At 46.8% G+C, this 21167-nt stretch overlaps 1 protein-coding gene across 1 annotated transcript; it reads right to left on the bottom strand.

Moving 5' to 3' along the window:
* Positions 1-12542: 12542 nt before the first annotated feature.
* On the bottom strand, positions 12543-21127 carry RMI2 (RecQ mediated genome instability 2). The gene is made up of 2 exons (XM_068099864.2): positions 20629-21127; positions 12543-13569 (listed from the first exon to the last, which is right to left on the bottom strand). The coding sequence occupies exons 1-2, from the start codon at positions 20879-20881 to the stop codon at positions 13421-13423; spliced, it is 402 nt and encodes a 133-aa protein (XP_067955965.2). The 5' UTR covers positions 20882-21127; the 3' UTR covers positions 12543-13420.
* Between the last annotated feature and the right edge of the window lie 40 nt (positions 21128-21167).

Raw genomic sequence — 21167 nt, 5'->3', positions numbered from 1 at the left:
CTTTGATCTGATCTCCTCCTGGGGGCGTCTCCCGCGGGTTATATAAGCCCCACCCTTGACCCTTTTGCGAACCTCCCCCAAACGTTCTCTCTCCACCCTCTAAAGCCAACCCCTCGTTCTGGGTTGGTCGGCAAGGGCTGGTTCACTCCTCCCCTCTATGACGAGGTGGAGACACGCCTTTCTTCCCCGACCTTACCTCGTGGCTAATGGTGGTTTTGGGGCGATTCGAGCTAGCCCCAGCCAAAGGGCAGCAATGGCGAATGAAGAAAACCACCCAAATGCAGTTGGCAATTGCAGCAAACCTGGCAAACCTGGCACTTTGAAGATGCCATGTCGGAGGGATCTACCTTATTTAATGCAGTGCAATGGAGTGTCAAATTAATGGAAGACAAGGCCTTACCCTACTACACAGAATAAGGAAATAACTGTCAACAAGGAGGAAATCTATTATTGGCTACGTGGGTGCTTGTGAAATAACTACGGGCACGACCTTTGACCTTTATACAACAACAAATGGAGGAAGGAGGGTCCACAATAAAACAATTTTAAAAAACACAATCCTCATATCCACAACAGTATTAACCTTCAAAAAACCACGTCACACACACACACCAGATCCACAGCTGAATGCAGTGAAAATGGTCGAAGGGAGATGAAACCGTGAGTGAAGCGCAAGTCCGGCGCGAGTCAAAATGGCCGACGGCCCGGTCTCGTGGCGCACCGGCACGACGACGATTCTCTCCTGAATCGATTGCAAAACCTGACACGCAGGTTAATCTGTCACAGCGATAACCACTCTGTCGCAGGAATCCCTTTCCTGGGAAACCCGAAAGTTCACTAGTGACTGTTGTTCGCCAACGTTCGCTCCAGACCGCAAATAGTTTGGCTCCTTCTTGTCCGACTCACTCGCCCCGCCTTCTTCTTCCCTCTTCCTCGTCCGGTTCCCGATCCGGTTTCCTGTTTCTATTAACATTAACTTTTTTACCTTTTGAAAACAGTTCATGAACAATAAACCTTTTGAAAACAATAATAGTACATGGAATCAGAAATATTTACAGTGGATGAAAACCACCACAACGGAAGTGACGAATCCGTAACACCATGTTGTAGAATGTCGGCTGAGGCCCTTGTGCGAATGAGATGAAAAAAAAGGACTCTACTGAAAATTCTGGTCAACATGAAGTTCAGGATATTTTAGCACTCATTATTGGCGCTGAGGAAGCGCCTTTAGCGATTGACTTCCAGCCAGTGTAACGCTAATTCCTGTCACAGGAATTCTGAGATCATATAAGTGGGCGTGGCAGTTCCTGATTGGTTCGTGTTGGGGAACGCCTTCTCGCTGCCGACGTGACGTAAATTCGCGCACGCGCACTGGTGATTGGCGCTGAGGAAGCGCCTCTAGCGAATGACTTCCAGCCAGTGTAACGCTAATTCCTGTCACAGGAATTCTGAGATCATATAAGTGGGCGTGGCAGTTCCTGATTGGTTCGTGTTGGGGAACGCCTTCTCGCTGCCGACGTGACGTAAATTCGCGCACGCGCACTGGTGAAGCTTACTCGATCTTACTCGATCCCATATTACATGTACTTTCATTGCATACAAATTATACTTCCTCCTAGAAATTCCATGCCCGAACCTCAGCGCAATCCAAGAGGATTCACTTGTTTTCTTCTGTGTTGTCTATTATGCCATACCGGAAGCAATTGTGCCACACCGCTGACACACCGCATATGATTGAGATTAGAGATGGTGAAAGCCTAATTTTCTCAAGCTTGAGCTGAGAATGCAGTGCAATGAGTGCCTTTTCAATTCTGAGAATGCTTTCAAACAGGGTCCAAACTAGTTTCTTCCTGGTAAATAGATTTCCAGGAATTCCTGGAAAATTGATTCGGGATTCCTGCCTTTTCCCCAAGTTTTTTTTTTTTCGGTTCGGGTCCGAATCAACTCGAGTCGTAAGTGTAGTTGTGCTTGTGTGGTTTGCTCTGTGCACTTCCTTGCCCAACACAAAGGAAAGACTGAACTTGTATTTATGGCCTTCAACACCATCCCACAACCAAGTTGACTAAATAAGAAATGTGTGCAATGAAACACATACAAAGTTACATGATGATTGGATGGAAAATGTGGCCGGCGTTCCAAAATAATCCAGTTTCGGCAGGCATGGGTTGCAGGGGGTTTCACATATCGGGAATAAATATGAACTTTGGACCTACACCCATCCCCCCTTGTGTGAAAGGAATATGTACTGTATATGGTGCTAAACTTTTTCACACAGCTCTAGATTCATTTAATTCACATACGGTATACTACACTTTCAAACAAGTAATTTATCAGGTGCATGAATGAATGAATGATCGTTTTAAGGCCATTTTCCCCGTTAGAGCAGGGGTTAGCCTTGCGGGCCCCATGACAATCATGGTTCCCTGTTTGAGGCAATGTTTTTATGGCCGGATGCCCTTCCTGACGCCAACCCTTGGTCACGCTCTTACGATGCGCAGGGATACGGTGTACCTATTCTAAACCGGGGTACATGCCGGGATCATTCATCCCAGCAAGCTGGTACTCAATTTGCCGAACCCTGGAAGGATGACAGGCTGAGTCAACCCCCCTGGCGTTAATTCAGCGATCGACCGGGATTCGAACCCAGGATCCTAGGATCCCAAGCCGGCACCCTAACCGCTAAGCCAACACCAGGCATGGATGGTGCAATACACATGGCAGAACAACACAAGTCTGGGAGCAAATTGCAATCTATTAAACTTTTCTGCATAATGTTAATCTTATATTTGTATTACATCTGTTCCGTTTCCCTTCATCTATCTATAATTCCAGCAATCTCTGTGTGTGTGTGTGTGTGTCTGTGTGTGTGTTTGTTTGTCTGTGACCGCTGTTTCTCGACAACCACTGGTCCGATATACTTGCAACTTGCCAGGTATATTGCTGGGGACCCGAGGATGTGCCTTTTCAAGGTTTCATATTAATCGGACAAGTAGTTAGCGAGCTATGTCCAAAAAACGATTCAACCAATCAGAGAGCAGCGAGCTATCACGTGTGCCGAACGTGGCAAACAGACTCTGCCTCGGACGGCACATTTGAGAGCGTATTCATTTATTTCACGTTGGCAAACTATGTTGGCGTTAAACTATGTTTTAAAACTAATTAAAACTACTTTGCGATTCATCGTAACTGTGATATGCGACCTTCCGGACAGTCAAATGAGGACGTCACTTCCGGACTTACGGATAGTCATAGTGACGCTGAACGTGGCGAGCAGACGCTGCCTCGGACGGCACATTTGAGAGCGTATTCATTTATTTGACGTTGCAATCTGTGTTGATTGTTGTAAGGTACGATCGATTGTAGTACATACATATTTATATTTTGTACATATTCATTACGGGCACGTCACGGGTACGGGTACGGTACGGGTACGGTTCCGGGTACGGTACGGTTACGGGTACGCCACGTACGGGCACGTCCTAGGGCTAGGGCTAGGGCTAGGTAGTGGCTAGGGCATGCCCTTACGTGGGTGCCCGTTCCTTGCCAAAAAAAAAAACTCTGCACTCTGCGAACTCTGCAGTGCTCTGCTAGGATTGCTCTGCTCTCGTGCCCTAGGGCATGCCCGTACGTGGGTGCCCGTTCCTTGCCAAAAAAAAAAAGCATCTGCTACGGATAGCTGCATAGGATAGCACGTCCTAGCAAAAAAAACTCTGCACTCGAAGTACGGGCGAACAGACTCTGCCTCGGACGGCACATTTGAGAGCGTATTCATTTATTTCACGTTGGAAAACTATTGTTGCGAATATGGAATTTGGCCTCCATATCCGCTTGTAAATATTCCCCTATTTTCTCCAATACTCCCCAACTTTCCCCAATCCCCCATTCCCTAGTCCCATTGCATGTAAATAACAATCAGTAGAGCCGACCTTCCCCTTATTCCCCCATTAAATGTCGTGCCCAGGTCCACCGCACCACACGTAGACAACTTTCGGACATCTTCCTAGTTATTCTTATTCTATGTCAGTTAAGGCCTCGTCTCCATTAATTATGACTCTTCGTTGCACCAGAATGTGATTATATGGCATCAGTAGTGAGTTTAGGACCTTTCCCATACCTCCTTCCATCTTCTTCCCCAACAATTACAACAACAACAGAGGAGATGGCGGCGGAGCGGGGGAGGATGCGTCCTCACACCGGCTCGATTAGCTCTAGACCATGCGCTCCACGGGGTTACCACGAAGGGGCTCCTTGTCAGCTCCTCGTCAAGGGCGGAGCCTGGTAAACCCCCCGCACGCACCCAATGAGAAGCAACGTGCCGATTCCACGAGGCGGAGCTAACGAGCCGAGGGCGTGTCACTCCCCGCCGGATATACGCGGCCACGCGCCGGATGTGACGAGAGATGCGCACCCAGCTTGGAGAAGGAAAGCCACCTGCGAGCGCTGAGTCAGATGCGCCCCCAGCTTGAGCAGACAAGACGCCATCCGAGCGCTGCGACCTCCCCGCATCTCTGGACCGGACCGGACCGTACTGTACCCTGCCCCGAGCCCAGGAGGACCTGGAGCCATCGATCCTGCCTTTCCTAGCCATCAAACCCCCGTGTGAGTCAGCCGTTGTCCCGTGTGTCTGTCGTCTGTCCGGGGTTAATATAAGAGTGTGTCTAAGTGCCTGTCTTCCTGTAATATACCTCTAGCCCCTGTAATCTAACCTTCCGCCTTAATATAACCTCCTCCGGAGGTCTTGAGAACTGAACCCCTGGTGTCGTATTGGGTTATTGTAATCCAGCCGGGTGTCTTCTTTTTCTTATTGAGCCAGCATCGCGCGACTTCGTCAACGTCGAGTATAGTCGGGTAATTTGTGCGGACACGACGGCCATTCCGCTCGGCCCACTTTAACATCAAAGTCGTGTCTGTAACAATTGGTGTCGAGGAGTGGAATTCGAACCCGGGACTAAATTTATTAGGCCCAAATTGGTAACAAGTAGAATCGATTCGGAGCGCGTTTCCCGCGCGAAATTATAACGGCGAAATTTGAATTTGTTTTACGAAAATAAAATAAAAAACCGAATTTTGAAAGTCGCGCTATGGCGGGTCAAGACAGCTGGGGTCCGGTAAAGGAGAGTGAGGTAGGGTCGATCCAGGACCAAATTGAGGGACAAGAGGAGAGCGAAGCAGTGAGGGCGGCAGGTTCGCAAAATAGCGCCGTCACGCACGAAGTAGCGGGCGCGCAAAAAGGCGCCTCGCACGAGCGTGCGGTAGCCGAGCCGGCTGTATCAGCGGGCTTTAACATGCAGCCGATTGACATGCAGGCCCTCATTGCGCAGTTACAGGCAGCTGTACAGATGAGTATGGGGAGCCAAATTGAGCGATTGGGTGAGCGGTTGGGGAACCGGATGGATGCTCAGGGTGAGCGATTGGAGGGCCAAATGGGGGTAATGAGGGACGAAGCGAGGGCTCAGAGTGAGCAAATGGGGGTAATGAGGGACGAAGCGAGGGGTACCAGTGAGGGGTTAGACAATAATTTTGAGGAGTTAGACAAGAAATTTGGGAAGTTAGACAATAATTTTGAGGGGTTAGACAACGGGATAAAAAGTGAAAAATGGGTTAATGGGGGTAGAAAATAGAATGGCTGCCCAGGAGAATCAGATAGAGGGAGTGAAAAATGGGTTAGAGGGGTTAGAAAACAGTATGGAAGGCAAATTGAGGGACATGAGGGACCAAGCGGAAAGGGAAGTTAAACAAATGGAGCAGCAGATAGAGGGGGTCAGAATAGGGGTAGAAACCAAACTGGATGCTCACAGGGGGGCAAAGGAGCAATAGCTTATGGGGTGTATGGCAGTGAAAACTAGCCCGGGTGGGTTAGGATATTGTGTGTAGGGATCTAGAAGATGACATTAGGTAACGTTAAGATTAGTTAGTGACTGATACCTGTAGTGGGGACGCAGGTAGATTAGTATGGATGATAATGACGAGGGAGCGCAATAGTTTAAAGGGACGACTGGGAAGCGCAAGTTTCAGAAGGGAGTAGTTAGCTGAGATGATGCCGTGTGTGTGAGGATTGAACAGGTGTGATTGAACAGGTGAGAATGGAACAGGTGTGATTGCACAGGTGTGCAACTGAACAGGTGTGTGGAGCAGTGTATGAGGGAGTAGTGGTGATTGCGTGTGGTGTTGACCAAATGGTCCAGGAAGAAAGGAGGGTGCAGGTGGCACCAGGTGTGAGGGCACAGGTGTGCAACAACAGGTGTATGTGGCTGTGTGGAATAAATGGTAGTGTGGAATATCTGGAGTATTGGAATGGATGGTCGTGGAGTGAGAATGGTGGAAATTGTGGAGTGGAGTGGATGGTGCGAAGGTGTGAATGGGGGAAGAGTGGACCCCCATCACGGATACCCGGGGCGGGTAGTGTAAGTGTTAGGTAGAGGGTACAGGTAAATTGTGGTTGGATATTGGCATTTGTGGTGCGGTTGCAGAATGGTGTTGTGAATGGGTGCATTAGTGTTGTGGAAATGGCTGGGCGTGTAGCCTGTTAGTGTGTGTAGTTGGTTGGGCACTCCACCACTGTGAGGATGTCGGCCAGGTGAGGCCGCAGGTGGGCTCTGGGAGCCGGTAGTTGTGAGTGGGTGCCTGAGGATCCCGGGTGTGGATCGGGCAGCCCAGTGCCAGAGAGGGCACGGAGTGGGGAGAGAGCCAGAGGGCCTTCCCCTGGTAGTTAGGTTAGGGTAAGGAGCAGGTAAGCTCGGAGGCAACTGCAGTGGTGGAGGTGTGCAGGTGGGTAGACCCACTGGGAGAGGTACACGTCGCAGCCCAGAAATTGTACGAGGGCACCGGGAGATGAATCGGGGGAGTGAGACCCCAAATTGAAGAGCACCACAGTTTGGCCAATGGGAATTGGTTTTTAGAACCCATAGTGTAAGAGGGCCAATGGTTTGGCCGGAGAAAGACCCCGGGTAGTGTAAAGTTGTTAAAGTCATTTAGGAAATAGTTAGGATTGATGAACCTGTCGCACCATACGCAGCCACTTACCTGTGGTGATGATGATGACTCCACACCTGTGTTTTCTTTGTTTTGTGCAGGAAATGAGATTGCTGTGAGGATTTGTGAGACGCATCACGACGTGGATGAGACATTGGGGTGATTCCATCTCTCCCTCCCTAGGAGGGACTGATGATGAATTGGTAATGGCAAATTTTGATGTTGAGTTGAAAATGGCAAATTTTGATGAGAGTTGAAAATGGCAAATTTGATTGGTTAGGAGGGAGAGAAGACGAATTTGGTTTATGGGAGGAACGGGGAAGACAGTAGGGATGTTTGTTGATTTGTAAAGTAGATGTTTATGGGTAGTGTTGTGTTGTGTGGATACAGTAAGGGGTAAGGGAGGGGCCATGTAGGTTACCTGGTGGGGGGGGGGGGCGTACGATAGGAACGTACCTGTCTCACCTGGTTCCCATGTGCCCCCAGTGTGCATTACCTTATATTGCGTGCACTTTTGCGCCCTTACCACCTTACTCACTTGTTTCTTCTTTTGTCTCCCACCTCCGAGGATCTGGCTTTGGGGTAGAGAGAGAGGAGAGAGAGGTGCTGGCTGCGCAGTTGTGGGCCTGCACTTTCGCTGTTTGCTGCCGGGATCGATACACCATATGGACCGCAATGTTTGTGGCCACCCACAATGGACCGCAGTTCGTTTGCGGCCAAGCACCACCCGGGGATGGACCTATGGATCAACGTGGCACCTATGCCATACAGGTGAACCACTAATAGTTAACACCACCAAGTGCACCACAAGAAGAGCAAGAGACACCTGCAGGGTTAGGGGTTGTCGAATTTATTTTTATTCCAATGAACAATGGTGACTGCACCGATTGGTGGTGGGGTGGTGCTTTTGATGCTGGGAAAGGGTGCTCTGCACGTTATTAAAGGCCGTCGGCCACAGAGCACTCGTGGGTTGGTGTATCGATGTTGGCAAGCGCGCTCTCTCTATGCATAACATCTGCATGTGTTCCTCCAAAAACAGGTCCTGGATCGTAGTGTAGATATCAGCGTAATCTTGTAAATAATGCTCCCTACCGGCTGTATGTTTAGTTTGAGAATTCTTTCCGGATTCGGTTATCCTGTGGGTGTGTTTCTGTGAGGAGAAGGGTGCAACGTCGCAGGGGGACATATTTACTCATTTGTGAATATCTGTAAAACTGTCGCACTCAGGGTAGAGTTAATAGTAGAGGGAACTACATTGCGTGCCACACTAAAGTAGGTAAAAATTTATCGGGTCGGGACGCCCCGAGGGTAGAGAAGGGTGCAATGTTGCGAATATGGAATTTGGCCTCCATATCCGCTTGTAAATATTCCCCTATTTTCTCCAATACTCCCCAACTTTCCCCAATCCCCCATTCCCTAGTCCCATTGCATGTAAATAACAATCAGTAGAGCCGACCTTCCCCTTATTCCCCCATTAAATGTCGTGCCCAGGTCCACCGCACCACACGTAGACAACTTTCGGACATCTTCCTAGTTATTCTTATTCTATGTCAGTTAAGGCCTCGTCTCCATTAATTATGACTCTTCGTTGCACCAGAATGTGATTATATGGCATCAGTAGTGAGTTTAGGACCTTTCCCATACCTCCTTCCATCTTCTTCCCCAACAATTACAACAACAACAGAGGAGATGGCGGCGGAGCGGGGGAGGATGCGTCCTCACACCGGCTCGATTAGCTCCAGACCATGCGCTCCACGGGGTTACCACGAAGGGGCTCCTTGTCAGCTCCTCGTCAAGGGCGGAGCCTGGTAAACCCCCCGCACGCACCCAATGAGAAGCAACGTGCCGATTCCACGAGGCGGAGCTAACGAGCCGAGGGCGTGTCACTCCCCGCCGGATATACGCGGCCACGCGCCGGATGTGACGAGAGATGCGCACCCAGCTTGGAGAAGGAAAGCCACCTGCGAGCGCTGAGTCAGATGCGCCCCCAGCTTGAGCAGACAAGACGCCATCCGAGCGCTGCGACCTCCCCGCATCTCTGGACCGGACCGGACCGTACTGTACCCTGCCCCGAGCCCAGGAGGACCTGGAGCCATCGATCCTGCCTTTCCTAGCCATCAAACCCCCGTGTGAGTCAGCCGTTGTCCCGTGTGTCTGTCGTCTGTCCGGGGTTAATATAAGAGTGTGTCTAAGTGCCTGTCTTCCTGTAATATACCTCTAGCCCCTGTAATCTAACCTTCCGCCTTAATATAACCTCCTCCGGAGGTCTTGAGAACTGAACCCCTGGTGTCGTATTGGGTTATTGTAATCCAGCCGGGTGTCTTCTTTTTCTTATTGAGCCAGCATCGCGCGACTTCGTCAACGTCGAGTATAGTCGGGTAATTTGTGCGGACACGACGGCCATTCCGCTCGGCCCACTTTAACATCAAAGTCGTGTCTGTAACACTATGTTGCCGTTAAACTATGTTTTAAAACTAATTAAAACTACTATCTATAATTCCACGGGTCCGATAAAAAACACCGTACTCGCAAGCCGTTCGCTTTGGACCAAACCATTTCATGTAAATAGAGGGGGGGGATATAATTTTAGATATATATATAGTACGGGCATGCCCTAGTCTATCTATAATTCCAGCAATCTCTGTGTGTGTGTGTGTGTGTCTGTGTGTGTGTTTGTTTGTCTGTGACCGCTGTTTCTCGACAACCATGGGTCCGATATACTTGCAACTTGCCAGGTATATTGCTGGGGACCCGAGGATGTGCCTTTTCAAGGTTTCATATTAATCGGACAAGTAGTTAGCGAGCTATGTCCAAAAAACGATTCAACCAATCAGAGAGCAGCGAGCTATCACGTGTGCCGAACGTGGCGAACAGACTCTGCCTCGGACGGCACATTTGAGAGCGTATTCATTTATTTCACGTTGGCAAACTATGTTGGCGTTAAACTATGTTTTCAAACTAAATAAAACTAATTTGCGATTCATCGTAACTGCGATTTGCGACCTTCCGGACAGTGAAGACTTCACTTCCGGCAGCCAATCACAGAACGCGTTGTTGCGAGCCGAGCCGAGCGCGTGCGCCATTACGGTTCGTAATTCGATTTCTTCCGGAGAAAATAATAATTTCTCGATTTCTTATGCGCATTATTTCTCCCAATTCAGTCAGAGCGAAGGGCGGAAGCGAAGAGCGTTGTTTTTTTTGTTTATGGGCGTACGGGCGTACGGGCGGGGTAGAGCGTACGGGTAGCGTTTTTTTTTTTTTTTGGCAAGGAACGGGCACCCACGTACGGGCATGCCCTAGTCTATCTATAATTCCAGTAATCTCTGTGTGTCTGTGACCGCTGTTTCTCGACAACCACGGGTCCGATATACTTGAAACTTGCCAGGTATATTGCTGGGGACCTGAGGATGTGCCTTTTCAAGGTTTCATATTAATCGGAGAAGTAGTTACCGAGCTATGTCCAAAAAACGATTCAACCAATCAGAGAGCAGCGAGCTATCACGTGTGCCGAACGTGGCGAACAGACTCTGCCTCGGACGGCACATTTGAGAGCGTATTCATTTATTTCCCGTTGGCAAACTATGTTGGCGCTATGTTGGCGTTAAACTATGTTTTAAAACTAATTAAAACTAATTTGCGATTCTTTCGCTTTCCTGCGCGTTTGTGCACGCTATGGCGATTTCTTTACCAAACTCCGCAAGCCGTTCGCTTTGGACCAAACCATTTCATGTAAATAGAGGGGGGGGGTTGTCACCGTACTCGCAAGCCGTTCGCTTTGGACCAAACCATTTCATGTAAATAGAGGTGGGGGATTGTCACCGTACTCGCAAGCCGTTCGCTTTGGACCAAACCATTTCATGTAAATAGAGGGGGGGGATTGTCACCGTACTCGCAAGCCGTTCGCTTTGGCTTTGCGAATGGACCAAACCATTTCATGTAAATAGAGGGGGGGGATATAATTTTAGATATATATATAGTACGGGCATGCCCTAGTTGTGTTAATTTAACAAGCTCTATACAGTGTCGGTGCTGCCGAAGTATTTTTTTGGCTGGGGTTTCAATATTCGATGGGTCATCACTCCAAAACACGGTCAGTGCAGGAATTTCGAATCTGGTCAGGGTGCTGGCGATAGCTCAACTACTCTTCGCAATAGACACCCTGGAATCTTTAACGTCCACCAACTAATGCTGCCAGCTAACGCTCAGTTTAACATCCATCCGAAGGACGGCACACACAATGAATCACCGTGCCTGTGAAACACCATCACAAACCCCCTTTTCCCCATCACAATTTTATTGACCAATTGTTACTAATATAATTTGGTTCCATATTGTGGCTGGGGCAGTGAGCAGAGAAAGGTGCATTCACATTTCCAGTGCCAATAGAAAGTCTTCATTCCTGGCGTCGTCCATTTTGTCAGATTTTATCATGCGAGCACAGCTCCCACAACACCACCTTTCAAATTTTTCACCTTTTGTTGTCTTATACCATGGAATAAAATTGCATTTAATCAGACTTTTACCACCTTTATTTACACATCGTTACCCACAACTTCCAAGTGAAAAGCATATTCTACAAATTTGAGAAAATTAATTAAAAATACAAAACTAAAATATCTTGATTGGATAAGTGTCCATCCCCCTGAGTTAATACTTGGTGGAAGCACCTTTGACAGCAATTACAGCTGTGAGTCTGTTGGGATAGGTCTCCAACTTTCCACACCTTCATTGGGCAATATTTGCCGATTCCTCTGTACAAAACTGTTCAAACTCAGTCAAGTTGTGTGGGGAGCATTGATGGAAAGAAATCTTCGTCATGCCACAGATTTTCGATTGCATTTAGGTTGGGGCTCTGACTGGGCCACTCAAGGATATTTATATTTTTCTTCTTTAGCCACTCCAGTGTAGCTTTGGCTGTGTGCTTCAGGTCGGGTCGTTGTCATGCTGAAAGGTGAACTTCTGTCCCAATTTCAGCTTTCTTGCAGAGGGCAGCAGGTTTTTCTCTTGGATTTTTCTGTATTTTGCTCCATCCATTTTCCCTTCTATCCTGACAAGTGCCCCAGTCCCTATTGATGAAAAACATCCCCATAACATGATGCTACCACCACCATGATTCACAGTAGGAATGGTGTTCTTTTGGGTGATGTGCTGTGTTGGCTTTTTTTCTTTTTTGTGTATACAAGTTCGAGGCTCGTGAAAGAGCTAACATTAATCGCACAAAAAGTCAAACCGACACATAAAACACAAAATAAGGGGAGTGGTAGACAAGATGGGGAGAGAGGGGGAAGGACACAAACATAACACTTGAGAGCAAGGACAACGGGAGATCTGTGGGAGGGAGAGGGCTTCGGGGGAGGTGGGAGAGGTATAAAACATATGGACACTGCAAGGACTTCCAGGACAGAAGTTGGAATTTCAAAAAAGTGTATCTGGGGTGAATTAGCGGGGGTAGAAAAGATCAAGGTTTTGGATGGGGGAAGATAAGAGATGGTGGTGAACAGCTGTTTTAAAGACCTGGAGGGAGGAGTGGGACTGAATAAATGAAAGTAATGAGTAGGTTAAGAAATGAGTATAATAGAATAGATTATAGTTTATTGCTATATGCATGATAACATACAATAGAATTTGCTATGACAATATACATATGTAAATGGTGTTATGTCAGAAAGAAAAAGCATAGTTCCGTAATTCAACCTGCTTCAAGCGAAACTCAAAAACAGAATTTGACATGAACGTGTCTGGATACAACTCCGTCAATCCACCAACGTTTGCTTTCAATTAAAGGTCACGAGAGAGAAAAGAGACAAGTAGAAGACAGCTGCATCTAACTCAAGTTATGGTTTACAAAATGTTTGAAAGGTCACATGACCATCGACATTTTGTATTACAGTCCACATGTGTTAGGTTTGCCTGCAGTGCTTCACAAGTTATCACAGTAACTAAGATTTTCAATTCAATCTCACGTGATCTTCGACCTTTGACCTTTTGAACCCAAAATCTTTGTATTACAGTCCATACTTATGCCGGGTTTGGTTGGAATCCCTTCAGTGGTTCACAAGTTTTGCATAACAAAAAAACAAAAACAGATGGACAACGCAAAACCATAATGCCTCCGCTTTTGGCTGCAGAGGCATAAAAAATGAGCGATTACATCAAAGAACAGGCTGGAAATATTCAGAAACTATACCTCTAGCTCCAGCTCCAGCTTCAAATGAGAAAGGTTCATCAATGATATAAAATGAAGAGTAATTTGTTTTTTTTAAATAATCTGACAAACAGGTATTTTTGCATCCTGGGTCTCGTATGCGCTTGTTGAAACAATACCATGAAAATCACATGCGTCCAGTCATGTATTATCCTGAGTACCATACCACACTGCATTAACCCCCAATTCAGACACGCAGTGGATGGACGGAAAACACGGTGCCGAACCATGTCCAAGTGAAGTTCAAAGCATGTACTGCTGCAGTTCCAGGACTTCATCTTTCCACATGTGTTTGTGGAAGGGATTATCAGAAAGTGACATCATTTTGATCGCTTTCACAACAGGGTCTGGGCTGTGTGATTGCAGGATTCCATACACCAACACGTACTTTCCTGAAAAGTAAAAGTATGAATAAGTGAAACAGGTTAACACAGTTAACTCGTTCCACGTATTTATTTCATGGAAATGTACCACAGGTGTATTTTAGTTGTATTACTTTTTAAAAAATACATGGAACCTATTAAACCTATTTGCTATTATTTTTATTCTACAGGTTGTCCACAAAGTCACGCATCATAGGAAATTATCTAATTTATCTCGTGTATTTATTTTTAATGTATTTTAAATATATATTTATTATATTATTTTATTTATTTATCCCTGCTTTTCCGTTTACGAACACGTTTTGAGATTGGTGGGACACATTTCGAACTGATGTAGCCAACTTTACAAATAAATATTTTGCCTATGATGTGTGACTTTGTAGAAACCCTGTATATATCCTATTATGGAACCTATATGATCTATCAAACCTATTAAATCTTGCAAAAATAACAAAATAATTTCCCTATGTTGCTGAAAGAAGGCTCATTTGACCGGACAACTCCAAACAATTAGAATGGAGTACAATGCAAAACAATGCAAATATCGAGCTCAGTCCGGCGAGATGACAGTGCCACCTTTGGCTTGTATGTGTGCTGTCCCATCGCAATTACTATAGCTGTAAACTTTCAAATAACAAGCTCATTCGAATCACTCATTTTTCATTACAGTGGTTTAGCTGTTTGTACAATGCAAGCACAATCCACATTATCAAGTACAAGACCTTTTTAGATTACAAATAATTATAAATAAATAATATCACTAATATTACAATTAAATTTGTACAAAAAAAATGTTTGTATTACAATTGGTGTAAATCATGACAACACAGCAACTCACATTTCACTCACTTTTCACTCACTTTTCTAATGCATTCAAGAACTGTAACACAAGGTTTATTGGTGGATCCTTGAAACATTTTGCCAACTGCAATTTAACCCATCCAACCAAAGCCATATGTCCATTTTCCTAGTTTGTCCCTATCACATAGTAGCCATATTGGATTTCTGTTGCTAGGCAAAGTCAAAACTGAGTTTCCACAAGGGAAATGAATCAGCCACACTCAAAAACCCCACATAGGTAAAATAAATCATCCTTCTAGCATGTTTCAATCAAAAGTTATGGCCATTTATGTTATGGCAGTTATGGCCATTTATGTTATGGCAGTTATGGCCAAAAATAGTCGTTATCCTCAGTTAATACAATCCCGTGTCTGTCTCTGTGACGACGTGTGGTGAGACTAGCGTAGCGAGGCGATCCATGCTGGCGTAATTAATAGACGTACTCAGGTTTCAATGGTATCTTTTTAACATAATGGAGCAAACGTATGTGGTTATGTATATATATTTGTGACCAAAACGTTTTCTTCAAATTTTCTTTAACAAATTTTGTCATGTTGTTCATACTGTATATATAGAACTAACTTGGGGGAGGGGGGGAGGGAGGAGGGGGGGAGGGGAAAAGGGAGGGGGAGGGGAGAAGGGGTAGGGGGGAGGGAGGGGGAGGGGAGAAGGGGTAGGGGGGGAGGGGGGAGGGGGAAGGGGAGGGGGGAGGGGGAAGGGGAGGGCCAGTCAACAATGACGTTGCAGTTCTCATGGTCGGAGAGCAGCACAACAATCGCGACATCGTCCTGCATCTTTGCAAGAGCACGAAGCGGATTTTGGAGACTCACTGATCCTGTGACCCACGCCCTCCAGTACCGGGCGGGGGAAGGGAGACCCGTACATTCCCAACCCGTACATTCGCCCTCTCGACTCAAGCTCGTATTCGATTCGTATTCGAAATCGAAAGGGGAAAGGGGAAATCCTTCGTATTCGAATTCGTAAACACGAAATATGAATTAAAATTTAATTCATATCGCACAAAATCGACACAAAACACGATCGCATAAAGGTGAAAAAACGCAATCGCTTTTCGCCCTGAATTACGTGCAAACGTGTGACGTGTGACGGGATGGAACATCACGTGATCGCTCTGAGCGAATCAGCGAGCTGCTCTGGCACTGGCTGAGATTAGCGGGTACTTCGCTGAAATGCGCTGAGGTAAATATGAATAAAAAATATGGATCTCGTCAAATGTGGTCTCGGCCATGTTCGTCCCAGGCTCAATGGCCATGTCTATGCCAAATATCAAGCACGTGAGCCTCTCTGTTTCGGAGTCTATCGGTAACATCACACACACACACACACACACACACACACACACACACACACACACACACACACACACACACACACACACACACACACACACACACACACACACACACACACACACACACACACACACAGTTTTATATATATAGATATTCAGTCAGAGCACAAAATATATTTGGCCGACCTCCCCACCATTACCATCCACCCCATTCCCCCACAACCCCTGACCCACCATCATCCCACTAACCCACACCCACCATTCCCCCTTCCCTCACTCCCAGAGAAAGCAGGCACGGTCAAAGATGCATTATGCCTCTGCAGCGGTGTGTGGTGAGGGGTGCGTAGCATGCCGATCCACACCAACAACAACAACACAACATGCATTTTAAGGCCATGTTCCCTGCTAGAGCGGGGGTTAGCCTTGAGGTCCCCATGACAATCTTCTCCATTTTGCCCTATTTTCTGCATCTCTCCTTGTTAACCCCCTTGCCCGCATTTCTTCTTCCACCATCTTTAGCCAAGTCTTTCTCGGTCTTCCCCGTCCTCTACTTCCTTCTACATTAACTTCCATCACTCTTCTCAACCAGTCACTTTCATCCTTCCTCAATACATGACCAAACCATCTCAACCTGTTCCTCTTCACAGCATCAATCACAGGCAATATTCCCATCATCTTTCACAATTCATCATTTGTCTTCCTCTCTCTCTCAACGATACTCCGCACATCCATCGAACCATTCGCATTTCCACCCTTTCCAGCCTTCGTTGCTGCTCTACGTTCATTACCCATGTCTCGCTCCCATAAATCATAACACTTCTCACACATGCAGCATACACCTTTCCCTTCAGCTTCAGCGACACTCTCCTCCTCATCAGCACGCCACTCAGTTCCCGAAACTTCTTCCATGCACATCTCACTCGAGCAACCGTTGCCGAGTCTGATCCACCTTCTCCATTCAGCATGTCTCCGAGGTAGCAAAATGTTTTCACACCTTCCAGCTTCACGCCGTCTCCAAGATCCAACTCAACATTTCCTCCATCTGCAGCTCCCTCTGTGCACACCTTACATTTGAATGTAGCTGCCACACTGGTTAATGACCCTCTCAGACCACTACATTTTTGATGAACCCACTCAGCACACATTGTACATTGAATGGAGTTCACTCCGACACCCTTCCTGCACACAGCACACGGCCACTTCCCAGTTCTTTCCACCTCACCACATGCTTTACCACTTGCCATCACCTTTGTCTTTCCGATATTCACCTTCAGACCTTTTGTCTCCATACATTCCTTCCACTTGTTCATCTTTTCCTTCAGGCCATCCATACTTTCCGCAATCAACACCAGATCATCTGCATACAACAACTCCCACGGTAAACCCTCCTTTACGGTCTGAGCCAGCACCTCCATCACAGCTACAAATAGTAGTGGACTTAGTACCGACCCCTGATGCACTCCCACCTTCACCTCAAACTCACCACTGTTCCCGTCCTTCGTCCTTACAGCTGTGCGTGCTCTTTTGTACATTGCCATCACTACTCTGATCAACCATTCCTCCACTCCTAACTTCCTCAATGCCCATGTCAATACTTTGCGTGGAACCCTATCGAATGCTTTCTCCAGATCAACAAACCCAAAAAACAACTTCTTCCTCTTATCCATGTACTTCTCCTGCAACTGCCTCACAATGAAAAGCGCATCTGTCGTTCCTCTTCCTGGCATAAATCCAAACTGCATTTCGTCGATCTTCACTTTCTTCCTTATCCTCCTCTCCAACACCCTTTCCAATACCTTCATTCCATGCTCCAATAACTTTATCGCTCGGTACGAGCCACACTCCAGAGGGTCACCTTTCCCCTTGTATAGAGGGACGAGGGTACTCAGTTCCCAATCCACTGGAATGCGGCCTTCTTTCACCACCAGATTACAGATCTCTGTCATTCTCTTCACACCCCAACTTCCTGCTGCCTTCAACATATCTCCCACAACTCCCGTCGGCCCTCCCGCTTTTCCACTCTTCATTGCTTTTATCGCTTCCTCAACTTCCTTCTCAGTTATCTTCTCTGCCGGTCCTAAAACTGGGTTACTCTCTATGTTGCCATCCCATTCATTCTCTGTATTCAACAGCATTTCCATATATCTTTTCCATCTTCCTTTAATTCCATCTGGGTCGACAACGATTTGTCCCACTTCATCCTTCAAGCAACTCACCCCCATCACATCACACCTCTCTTTCGCTATCTGCTTTGCAATCCTGAATACTGCTTTCTGACCCTCTTCCGAATCCAAGCATTCTCCGAACATTTTCCTACATGCCTCCTGTGCCTTTGCTACCTCTTTCTTTGCAGCCTTCTTGGCTGCCTTATAACTTTCATGCTCTGCTGTTTCTGCTCCCGTACCCTTCACCTTCTGCCACTCTTTGAACTTCTTCCTCTTCTCGTCAATCCTCTTTCCAACCTCAACATCCCACCACCATGTTTCCGAGTGCCTCGGTGGTCCTTTTGTCCATCCACATACCTCACCAACGGCTCCCAACAGACTAGCTTTCATTGACATCCAACCACTTTCAAGCTCAACCACATCATCCTCTACCCTACTCAGCCTCTCTTTTAATGCCTCCCTTACTGTCACCTCTTTCAACCTCCACACCTTCATTCTCGGTTGGTACTTCACCCGCCGAGCTCTCCTCGCACCTGTCACCCTTATGTCGCAGACAACCAAGTGGTGCTGTGAAACAGCCTCCTCCCCCGGGATCACCTTTGTGTCCCGGAGGTGCCCCCTATCTCGCCGACGCACCATCAGGTAGTCAACGGTTGTCATCAACCCACCTGACGTGTATGTAACAAGCTTATTGTCCTCTTTGTGGAACTGAGTATTACAAATCAACAAATCAGCTCCATCAGCAAACTCCAAAATCCTTTCACCTTCTCCATTTCTCACACCATATCCGTAACCCCCATGAACTCCCTCAAAACCATCCATACTCCTTCCCACATGTCCATTCAGGTCTCCTCCCACCACAACAACTTCCTCATCTTTCACGTTTTCCATCAGCTTCTCTATCGCACACCAGAACTTGTCCTTCTCTTCATCGCTTCGACCAACCTGCGGAGCATATCCCTAGATGACGTTCACCAAGAGCTTTCCAATCATCATTTTCACCATCATCAACCTATCACTCACTCTAGTCACACTCACCACACTGTCTACAAACTCCTCAGAAAACAGGACACCAACACCATTCACGCCCTCCGGGCACCCTTGCCACGCAAACTTGTATTTCTGTCCCTGCCTACCCTTCACCATTCTCACACCACTTCCCTTCCATCTCGTCTCTTGCACACAACATATGTCCACTCTTCTTCTGACCAATACTTCCACCACTTCTCCTGATCTCCCTGTCATTGTCCCCAATCTCCCCAATCTCCCCGTCATGCCGATTGTCCCCAATTGTCCCCAATCTCCCTGTCATGCCGATCCACACCAGTAACTATAAATGTCAATCTGTCTGTCTGTCTCTGTGTGCACTACCTATACACTCCTACACCTCTGGACGGATTCAGACCAAATTTGTCGGAGGTAGAAGGGTGTACCAGCCAGGTTTTAGCAGGGTCAGCGGCTTCTTCAACCACCGGGGAAACCGATGGGGGTATTCTTCATCGCTGTTGGAGTTGGTGCAAATAGCGCCACCTTTAGTGAAGTTGAGCTCTACAGGATGGATTGAGATCAAATTTCCCCGGGCAACTGCGTGACTGTCATCTTGGACTGTGGGCTGTGGTTATTCTCACCATCACCATGACTAGCTTTTCCCATACTGAAGACGGGTACTTTTGCTAGTATGATATTTTCTAACGTCAAAAAGGGCATAACTCTGTGAAAAATTGGGGAAACGCCCGAAACTCAAACCTGTTCTGTAACTTATCATAACTAGATGGTATTCATAGAATACTTACCTCTGCGCAGTCAACTTGTTGTGAGCCAACTCTTATTTTTGAACATTTTTTTTTTCTTTGATCCAATATGGCTGCCAGACCATGTGAGTGATATCATAAATTTATATTCTCGAATATAATTGTTGCATAGATCATGCTCAATACATTTCAAACTGATCAGACTGAGCGTTTTCCCTGTCGAATTATGGCAGCAATGACATCGTTAACAACACCCATTCCCCATATGGAGTTCTTTATAATAAGCCATGTTTCAATTTTTTGCCATGCAGCGGTTTCGGAGATATAGAGGTGCAACATTTTTCGGTTTTTCCAAGATGGCGCCTGTACCACATTACCTATGACATCATGATTATCATTAAAATATTCTACATGAGGAGGCGTTCCTATGGTGAAAATTTTGTACCCATCAGACCAAAAGTTGCTGAGAAAAATAATTCACAATGATCGGATAAGTGTTGTACTTGTCGAATTATGACGTCATAACGAAGGCACTGATGACATCAGCATTAACATATCTTATTCCCCAAGGGGAGTACTTGACATTGAGCCACGTATCAGCTTTTTCGATTGGACGGTTTGGGAGATGGAGGTGTAACATTTTTCCAAGATGGCGTCCGTACCACATGACCTATGACGTCATAATTATGAATAAAAAAATTTCTGCAGGCGGAGGTGCTCCTATTGTAAAATTTCGTGTTAATCAGACCAACGGTTGCCGAGAAAATGATTTTTTTTTTTAATGCAGACACATGGCACACGTACGCACCTGAATGCTTAACCCTGGTTTCGCTTCGCGAGCACAGGGTAATAAAGCCATGTACCAAGTTTCAGGTGAATATGTTGAAGGGTATGGGGGAAAAAAATCTGGAGAAGCACAGGTGCGCCGGACGGACACGCACGCACGGACAGCAAAGCAATTATTATTCCCAACGGCTTGGGGACTAAAACCATTACTCACCTTTTACAGCAGCGCGGTCAGCCCCGGGTGCAGAGCGGAGTTGTACGGCCCGAAACGTTGCGGATCCATCGCTTAGGATCGCCTCGTCACCTCCGTCTTTGACGGTTATCACATCGGCTTGCAGCCACACCGAGGAGCCCAACATGGGAGGCAAACGCGCATGCGTGACGCCTTGCGGAGCCTGTAACTGCCTTGCCAACACCTTCAGTGGTGGAGGTGGCGGGGGAGGTCGTGAATGTTGCATTCCTCTCATGTAACCCCCGAGGACTCTGCGATTCGAATTCGAAAGCAACGTAATCAGAATAATTACACGCGTCGGCGGTGACGTCACAGTAAGCCATTAATTGTTTTCAACCCGCAAACGTATCAATCGTTAAATCCACACAACAATTGGTTATAATTAGAACGTAACCAGCGGAATAAATGCTCGTTCGTTTAAAGTTGCGCTTCACTAAAATAAAGGAACCGCTTCGCATCCAATGCCGACAGGCCGCCGAATGCAGCAGCTAATAAGGAACGGTGTTACTAAAGCGACTCGC

Source organism: Myxine glutinosa, chromosome 1 (genome assembly GCF_964187855.1).
Source record: "Myxine glutinosa chromosome 1, kmMyxGlut1.1, whole genome shotgun sequence".
Lineage (NCBI taxonomy): Eukaryota > Metazoa > Chordata > Myxini > Myxiniformes > Myxinidae > Myxine > Myxine glutinosa.
The sequence above is the reverse complement of the archived record's forward strand: the minus strand, read 5'-3'. Positions and strand labels throughout refer to the sequence as shown.